Source organism: Triticum urartu, chromosome 2 (genome assembly GCF_003073215.2).
Source record: "Triticum urartu cultivar G1812 chromosome 2, Tu2.1, whole genome shotgun sequence".
Taxonomy (NCBI): domain Eukaryota; kingdom Viridiplantae; phylum Streptophyta; class Magnoliopsida; order Poales; family Poaceae; genus Triticum; species Triticum urartu.
Window position 1 is genome coordinate 703,047,165 of NC_053023.1, and position 9,507 is coordinate 703,056,671.

Genomic DNA, 9,507 nt, shown 5'->3' on the forward strand with positions numbered 1-9,507 from the left:
AGTTGACCACTGACGATATATACCATCTGCTAGATAGTATCCCTTCTTGTAATGGTGGCCGTTGATCTCAAAGTTGATAGGTGGAGAGTGGCCTTCTGCAAGCCTCGCGAAGACTGGAGAACGCTGCAGCACGTTGATATCATTGTGAGAACCTGCCACGCCGAAGAAAGAATGCCATATCCAAAGATCTTGTGATGCCACCGCTTCTAATATGACAGTGCACCCGTTAACATGCCCTTTGTACTGGCCCTGCCAAGCAAATGGACAGTTCTTCCACTCCCAGTACATACAATCTATGCTGCTAAGCATACCTGGAAAGCCTCTAGCTGCATTGGTCGCCAACAATCTCTCTGTATCAGCGGCAGTTGGCTCCCTCAAGTACTCTGGGCCAAAAACCTCGATCACAGCCTGGCAAAACTTGTACATTGACATCAGACATGTTGTCTCACTCATACGCACATACTCATCCACCAAATCGCCTGGAATTCCATATGCAAGCATGCGGATGGCCGCGGTGCATTTCTGGTAGGAGGAGAATCCAAGCTTGCCAAGGGCATCCGTCTTGCACTCGAAGTATGGGTCATGAGCAACCACTCCCTCTCGGATACGATTGAACACATGTCTTGCCATATGAAAACAGCAACGAAATTTATCCGGCCTGAAGAGCGGGGTGTTGGCAAAGTAATTTGCATAGAGCAGGGCGTGGCCTCTCTCCCTGTTGCGGTTCAGGTTGGGAGCACGGCCAGGGAGTGACCCCCTGTACCGAGGAAGCTGCCGTTGAATATGGTCATGAACGACCAGTGCAGCCACCACAAGATCGTCATCATCCGACGACGAATCGTCCGATGAACAAAGGAAGTGATGGAAGAAAAACTCGTCTCCACTGTCTATACCTTTGTTGGCAAAAGGTCGAACACCTTGCGATCGTGGTGGCGAAGAGGCCGCGATGATCACCTCGACGCAGCAGGGTGGCTGTCGGCCGGCTACAGGCCGCTCTGGAGCTCTCGTCGAAATCTGCCTTGGCCGCCGTGGTACATCGCCGGCAATCGTGTCCCCTCTGCCACCGACAAGGACGGCGATGGCCAAACCTCCTCCGATCGACGACCAAAACTATGGCGGAAGCGCGGGCGTGGTAGCGGCCATGTCGATACATGGTTTGGTATGGACGGCGGGGGGGCTGCGTGGTGAGGAGGCGGCCGGAGAATAGCAGCGGCGCCGGCGGCGGGGCGGGGAATGAGGTTGAAGCGTTGGGAGCGGAGGGACTGCTAGTGTCCCCGACAGGCGGGCCACGGGGGGGCGGGGGAGGGGGGACAAGGGCGTGCGTCGAGGCCGTCCGTGCGCGTCCGTTTCACCCTAAACCGAGCGCAAGTTTGGGCCGGGAATGGGTCGAAAGCGGACGGAATCCGGACATTTGTCCGTTTGCGCCCGCGCGCTGGGCCATCTCGTTTGTCCCTTTTACCCCAAACGGACGGGGGCGGTTAGAATAGGGTCGAGCGGTGGAGTTGGCCTAACTTCACCGCGCGACCCCATCCCGTCCAGTCCCGCCCGTTTGAGATAAAAAGTACAAACCAGACGGACCAACGCGCGACGGTCAAAACCTATCTGGTCCTTTTTATGTCCGGGCTAATCCATTTCGAATGCAAACGTACGCGATACTTGTCCGTGTCGAGGCCACGTGGCAGGCGGCCACATACTTCCCACCCACCAACATCAATGCGCACGTGCGGCCGGCTCCACCTGTCATCCGTCCAGGCGCACGGTCGCCGTCCTTCTTAAATGGGGAGGCCGTGGACCGGTCGTCGTCCACACTTCCCACTCCAGCCAACTGCCTTCTCGAAACCAGACACCCCAAAACCTAGCTTCTCCCCGTCCTCGAGCTCGCCGGCCGGTCGGCTCGCCGCCATGGGGTTCTGGAACCACGACCGCAAGGGGAAGGACGACCGCAAGGCCGACTCCTCCTCGGGACGCCGCCGCGGCTCCGTGAAAGAGGAGGGCGCATAGCCACCTTGTCGGGTCCCCGCGCCTGTCCCGTTCACCATCGGCCCTAGGGCCGCCAATGAGTGCAACCAACCGTACATCAACGCGGATGTATGCCACCGCTATTGGGAGACTAGGACGCCGGTCCCGTGGAGCGACGTCCACCTCCCCAACAACTGACACCTCTCCGCCGACCGGGTCCGATCTCGCCCGTACCGACGAGCGGATGTGCGCGCTGCGAGGAGATCGAGCGCCGCCACCACCTCCTCCCCGACGACCTCTACTACGACGACATGTACGCCCCCGACTCAATGCTCTGGGACACCTGGCTAAGGGATGAGCACGACGTGCGGCACATGTATTTTTTCGCCGGCACAGCGTCGGGGCCGCGGCGGCCATGCCGGGAGGTGCGCGAGCGTACGCGGGTGCGCGGCCTCACGCTCATGCCGTCTCCTTCCCCATCTCCGTCGCCACCTCCACCTCCTTGCATGACACCGGAGGAGGAGGCCCGACTCATGCAACGTGTCATGGAGGACTCCATGAACACGCACGATGAGCGCCAATGGCCGGGCCTCGAGGAGACGATGGCCCTCTCTGTAGCCGGCGACGTCGCCATCCCCCTGCTGGAGATGGCGAGGGAGGAGGTGGTGGAGGACGAGCCGGTGGCCGCGTTCCACCTGGCCCTGGTTGGCCAGCACTGGAGCTGGTCGTGCTCGGCTCCGGAGATGGCTGACGCCGTGGGGGTCGTGAACTGGTGCCCCACGCCGTCGCGGTCACCGGAGTGGGACGCGTCGCCACGGGAGGAGGTGGTGCAGGTACCTCCCACCTTCCAGCCCGCCCCCGTCTACCACGGACTGCCGGCCCACCTCTGGACGCTGCCGGAGTACGTCAACCTCGTCAGTGACGACGACGACGCCGGCAGTGACTGAAGACGACGGCGGCCATGACATCAAAGGGCATGGCAGGAACGTGCGGGTGACATTTTTTATGTTAATTATGTGAATGTGAACCGTGGAACTGTGCCGTTTTGTGGCCGTGACGGTTCATTTTTATGTTTTATGTTTTTTATTTGCTTTTTTACTTTTTCAGCATTTTATTTTAGTTTTTGTTTTTTTTAATCACGTCCATCCCGGATATGATTTGAGATACGGTCGCATGTTGGATATACCCACGACTCAACGGATAGAAGTTAACGTGGGCGAACCCATTGCCGCCCTAAACGGACGAAATCTGATTAAACCGAACGTTGGTTTTGGATCGTGGGGTGAAGTTGGCCTGACGGACGGACCGACGGGGTGTGAGGTACATAGTACGAAATACCCCTGTTTCTTTCTTTCCGTGTACCGCTGGGCCTCCCGTCAGCAAGCAAGCAAGCAGTGCGGTACAGTAGGTACGTTGGCGCGTGCAGCCACTGCTCCACGTCTCCCACGCCGCAGCGACGCGTTGTGCTGCGCCAAGTACGTACGTACGTACGTAGTCGCAGGCCAAGCCACAGGCGCGTACCACCACCACCATGGCAAGTGAAGGGAAGGGAGGGGAGGTGCGCCGCAGCAAAAGGTGCACACCGTATGTATCAATGCCCTGCCTCTACTACTCACTCTACTGCCCCGCCCAGACCCATCCTACATCCTACTGCTTCACTCTACGCCGTACCTCGGGAAAGTGAGGGAGAGGCGGGTTTTCAGCCAGCCATGCGGACCCAACCCGAGCTCTCTCTAGCTTGCTGCTACTACTACTAGCTCACCATTCCGAACGCATTTTTGGAACCTTCTTGCTAGCCCCCCTCTGCCTACATACTCCTGCCCGCTTGCTTACTTGCGTGCTCACTCACATTGACGGATATCCTCTGCTTCTCTTGCGACGACCTGCATGCACACTGATTGATCAATGGCGAAATCTGGCTAAGCTGCTTGTTTGACAGTCATGTACCCAGCTCAAGCTCGGGCTCGATTCAGCAGCAACTATTTGGCTTGGATTTTGTCGGGGAAGATAGATGGCGGCGGCCTCGCAGGAGAAGCAGCAGCAGCAGCTGCCGACGTTCGGCGTGCTGAGAAACGCGGCGGCGCTGCTTGACGAAATGCAGCTCATGGGGGAGGCGCAGGGCGCCAAGAAGGTGATCAACTCGGAGCTCTGGCACGCCTGCGCCGGGCCTCTCGTCTGCCTGCCGCAGCGCGGGAGCCTCCTCTATTACTTCCCCCAGGGCCACAGCGAGCAGGTCCGTCTCAATCCTTCTACTGCACGAAATGCTCTGTTCATTTCGTTAGATTACTTCACTTGACTTCATACATGGATTGCTCAGGTTTTTTGGTCTTGCAGGTCGCGGCGACCACCAAGAAGACGCCCAACTCCCGCATCCCCAACTACCCGAGCCTGCCGTCGCAGCTGCTGTGCCAAGTCCACAACATCACAATGCATGTAGGTGCACAGTGGCGGATCCAGGAATTAAATTTAGCCGGGGCAGAAAATTTGAGGTACAAATTTTTTGATTGACAAATGCAAGTCCGCTGAACCAAATCTCATAAAATTCAAATATGAAGCTAGATGCACTCAAAAATTAACCTAACCAATGATTTAGAACAGTTCAATATTTTCGATAACTAGGTGATGTAACCACAAAAAATCACAAAATTATTGGTTTCATTTTCTTATAAAAATTCCCTACATTACAGCATCTTCTTTTGGTTCGCCCATTCGCGGACGGCGGATCTAGATCAGGTGCCCGGCGAAGCGAAGCTCTGTGGCGGCGATCCGGCGGCGGCTAGGTTAGTCTGGCTGGGCACTAGCTGCCTGGCTGTAACGAGTCCGATCTATTTCTCAACTTGGAGTAGGGGAAAGGAGGGGAAGGGAGTTGGTATCAAGGAGAAAGGGGATAGGAGGCCGGGAGGAAGAACAGCTTCTCTCCGGGTGCGATTCAGTTAGTCATCCAACATGCCTTACAACTGGCCGGGTCCTGGCCTAAAATACCCACACCAACCCACTCGTCTACTCCTCGCCCAAGTCATCCTTGACTTGGTCAGCTCCAGCCTGTCCTTGGTCCTTGTGGTCGCTGCCTGCGGGTCCCGTCGCTCGGTCCTTCATGCTAGCTGTGGCGGTAGGCCCCATCGTTACATTCTCCCCTCCTTGAGTGCCGGCTTGTCCCCAAGCCAGTGCTGCCGGAAATCGATGACGGAGCTCACCAGGGTCTTCCCACGTCGCTAGGGATGGCGGCAGGCCGCTCCACAGCACCCGCACACGCTTGGTAGTGTGCTGCACACTTGCGTACTGGTCGTCGAGGATGCGGCAGGGAACCTGCAGAGCCTGCAAAGTTGCATTATCAGGAGGAATCAAACCTGCAATGGGGACGTCCACACCCACTGCCTGCTTCAGCTGAGACACGTGCACCACGTCGTGTATTTTGCTGCCCGCTGGTAGTTGAAGCTTGTACGCCACTGCGCCGATGCGACCAATGATTTTGTATGGCCCGTAGTATCGGAAGGCCAGCTTCTGGTATGGTCGCTGCGCCAGGGAGGTCTGGATGTACGGTTGTAGGCGAAGAAAGACTGAATCCCCAACCTCAAATTGCTTGTCTGTTTGGTGTTTGTCCGCTTGCCTCTTCATTCTGTCATGCGCTTGTTTCAAATGTTGTTGGAGCAGTTCATGCATCACCTCTCTTTCCTTCAGCCAAGCTGCCAAGTCAGGTACAGTGCATTCCTCCACTTGAATCACCCCAAACTCCCTTGGCAAGTGCCCATAGATGACTTCGAATGGTGTACGCCCAAGCGCCGAGTGAAAGCATGTATTGTACCAGTATTCAGCCAGGAAGAGCCATTTAAACCAATTCTTGGGGCAAGCATGCACTGCACACCTGAGGTAAGTCTCCAGACACTGGTTTACTCGCTCTGTCTGGCCGTCCGTTTGGGGGTGGTACGATGAGCCGAGCCGTAGTTGTGTCTGAGAGAGCTTGAAAAGTTCCTGCCACACACTGCTCGTGAAGATGCGATCCCGGTCGGAGATAATTGCCGTCGGCAAGCCATGCAACTTGTATATGTTGTGCATAAATAGAGTCGCCACCTGCAGAGCTGTGAATGGGTGTTTGAGTGGCAGAAAATGGGCGTACTTTGAGAACTTATCGACGATGACCAGAATCACATCGAAGCCGCCCGAAGATGGTAACCCTTCGATGAAGTCCAACGAGATCAAAGCCCATGGTTTCTTTGGAATTGGTAGCGGTTGGAGCAGTCCAGCTGGTGATTTGCGTTCTGTTTTCGCTTGTTGACAAACAGAGCACGAGCGAACGAATGCTTTGACCATGTCCTTCATTCCCTTCCACGAGAACAGCCGGCGAATTCGGTTGTAAGTAGCATGGAATCCCGAATGTCCCCCGATCGCGCTGTCGTGCAGTGATCTGATGATGCTCTATTGTGTTTCTTTATCCTCAGCGATCCAGACCCGATCGTGCTCGCGGATGATCCCGTCCTTCAAGGTGAATCCAGTCTCACCATTGGGGTCCAATGCAAGCTGAGAGAGCCGCTGCCGTGCCACTGGGTCTTGTTGATATCCTGCCACAATTGCATCCAGCCAGACAGGGCGGCAAAGTGACACTGCGCTCAACTCCGCGGTTTGTTCATGCCTGCTTCGCGATAGTGCATCCGCCGCGCGGTTCAGTGGTCCGGCTTTGTATTGAATCCGGAACTGCAGCCCGACCAATTTGGTGAACGCCCGCTGTTGAATTGGAGTGTTTAAACGCTGATCTGTAAGATTGAGTAAACTCCTTTGGTCTGTGCGAATCAAAAACTCTGCATGTTGAAGGTATGGCCGCCAGTGGTCGATCGCCAACAGTAACGCCAGACACTCTTTCTCGTACGCCGATAGGCCAAGATTCCGTGGGCAAAGGGCCTTGCTCAAATACGCCACGGGGTGTGGGTCTTCCATCAGGACTGCTCCCACTCCAGTAGCGCTCGCGTCCGTTTCCACGACAAATTGTCGCGTGAAGTCTGGCAGTGCCAACACCGGGGTTTGAATTAGAGCTTGCTTGAGTGCTTGAAATGCCTCCTCAGTCACTGTCGTCTAGACAAACAGCGAATTCTTGCGAAGTAAGTCTGTAAGGGGTCGGCGGATGACTCCGAAATTCCTCACAAATTTCCGGTAGTACCTGGCTAGACCCAGAAATCCCCTCAACTCCTTCACCGACGCTGGCTGTGGCCATGTTGCAACTGCCTGAATTTTGTCCGGCAGCGTTGAGACGCCTTCGCCACTGATCTGATGCCCGAGATAGGATATACTGTTTTGTGCAAAGGTGCATTTGGAGAGCTTCGCTCGTAAATCGTTGGATCGCAGCAACGAGAGCACCTGGCGCAGCAAGATGACATGAGCTGAAAAGGTGGCTGTGTGTACCAGGATGTCATCCATGAAAACAAGGACTCCGTGGCGAAGTAAGGGCCCAAGTACTGTGTTCATTCCCCCTTGAAATGTTGATGGTCCCCCTGTCACACCATATGGAAGTACTCGAAACTGGAAGTGGCCTTGATGAGTCTTGAAGGCTGTTTTCTCTTCGTCCTGCGGTCGCAACCTGATTTGGTGGTACCCCGCACGAAGGTCCAGCTTGGAAAACCACTTGGAACCTGCCAGTTCGTCGAGTAGCTCGTCTATGATAGGTAGAGGATATGTGTTCTTGACCGTAACTGCATTTAAGTGACGGAAATCCATGCAAAATCTCCATGTCAGGTCCTTCTTTTTCACCAGGAGCACAGGAGAGGAGAACGGGCTAACACTTGGGGTGATCAACCCAGCCTTTAGCATTTCCTTGACCTGGGTCTCAATTTCTGTTTTCTGTTCCGGTGTATATCGATATGGCCGTATGTTGACTGGCTTAGTTCCTGGCAACAACGTGATGGAGTGGTCCCACTCCCGGTGCCGTGGAAGTTCAGTTGGCTCTTGGAACACCACTTGAAATTCATCGAGGAGTGTTTAGATTTCTGCTGGCATCTTCACTTTACCCTCATCTTTCGGTGTGATTGCGTAGAGCGCAACGAAATGCAGAATGTCCCCATCTGCCTCCATTGCTCGAAGTTGTGTGGCTGTCACTTCCGGAACAGGCTGCAGCCGTGGCTGAATTCCTGTCAGTAGCACTTCTTTGCCATTGTGTTGAAATTTCAACGTTTTGTTGACCCAATCCACCCACATGGGTCCGCACTGCTCAAGCCAGTCCATCCCGACGATCATATCATAGCATCCTAGAGGCAACACTCTCAGATCAGTTTGGAACTGTTGTCCTTGTGTCTTCCAAATGCAGTCTGGAAACATGCCCGCACAAGATAAAGTGCCCCCATCTGCAATCTTTACAGGCACCGGAGCCAGGGGCTGTATCTTGGCCTGCAGTCTCTCTGCACTCTGATCACTGATGAAACTATGGGAGCTGTCGGAGTCAACTAGGATCAGCATCTCGACGCCCTCGATCCGCCCCAGCAACCGCACCGTGCGGGGTGTCGTCTGCCCTGTCATGGCCAGCTTGGAAATAGACATCAATACTTCTTCCGGATCCTCGTCCCCCATTTGCTGTTGAATTGGGTAGTCAGCTTGTAATAGTTCCAGGAGCTCCTCGACGACGTGAAGTTGCACAGTGGGGGCGCACTGGTGGCCTGCCCCCCACCGTTCCCCACACTTGAAGCATAGCCCGCGTGCTCGTCGGTAGTTCCGGAGGGCCGCAACCCGATCATCGCCGCGCCCGCCCCGCTCCCGAGCATGAGCAGCTTCTTGTCCTCGCCTGTCCTCTGTAGCCGCAGGTGGCCATGGGAGGGGTTGCACCGGCGGAATGCCCGCGGCCATTGGTGGGCGCGGTGGTGCACGAGGCACCTCTTGTCGTCGGTACTCTCGTCTAGGCAGTGCCTCCATCAGCTCCTCCTGCAGGGATGCCAACGAAAACGCAGAGTCCAAGTCTTTTGGTTGATGTAACACAACACCTACTCGAATTTCATGTTTCAATCCTTCTAAAAATTGTATGGTGAAGAAAACTGGATCAAACGAAGAGTTATGGGCTAATAATTGATGCATGAGTTCCTCGAATTGTGTCATATACTCTTCTGCTGTCCCATTCTGTTTGAGTGTGCGAAATTGGCGCAAATGTGTCTGGTACTGCTCGCGCCCAAACTTGTCACATAGGTCTGTGCACAATCCCTCCAAGGACATCGGTGTGCCACGAGCCTCACGCATCTGCAACCAGCGAGCCGCACACCCGTAAAATGCAGAGTAGCGACTCTAACCCACATATCAGATTGCACCCCGTAGACATCAAAGTACTTCTCACAACGTGTGCGCCAGAATTGTGGGTTTTCCCCATCGAAAACTGGAAAATCCAGCCTGGGCAGGGACCAACTGGGAGGATTTGTGTGAACTGTGTGCAGATCGGAAACTCCTACCGGACTCTCAAAGTGAATAGCAAGAACACGAGATCCAGCCAAGGACGTACCCTTGACCGGAGGCGGCAACTGAGTGGTGACCACTCCGTATGCCCGCCCTCCGGTGTCGTCGATCTCGCCGTGGCCGTCGGGCCCG

At 55.3% G+C, this 9,507-nt stretch overlaps 1 protein-coding gene across 1 annotated transcript; it reads left to right on the forward strand.

Annotated features, from left to right (window-relative positions):
- The first annotated feature begins 3,925 nt into the window (after nucleotides 1–3,925).
- Nucleotides 3,926–4,482, forward strand: LOC125534221 (auxin response factor 11-like). The gene is made up of 2 exons (XM_048697498.1): nucleotides 3,926–4,192; nucleotides 4,294–4,482. Exons 1-2 carry the CDS (start codon nucleotides 3,971–3,973, stop codon nucleotides 4,465–4,467), a joined length of 396 nt encoding a protein of 131 aa, XP_048553455.1. The 5' UTR covers nucleotides 3,926–3,970; the 3' UTR covers nucleotides 4,468–4,482.
- The last annotated feature ends 5,025 nt before the right edge of the window (nucleotides 4,483–9,507 follow it).

Coding starts and splice junctions, on each gene's coding strand:
- LOC125534221 (XM_048697498.1), top strand. CDS start 3,971: ATGGCGGCGGCCTCGCAGGAGAAGCAGCAGCAGCAGCTGCCGACGTTC. Junction 4,193..4,293: donor CCCAGGGCCACAGCGAGCAG/GTCCGTCTCAAT, acceptor TTGGTCTTGCAG/GTCGCGGCGACCACCAAGAA.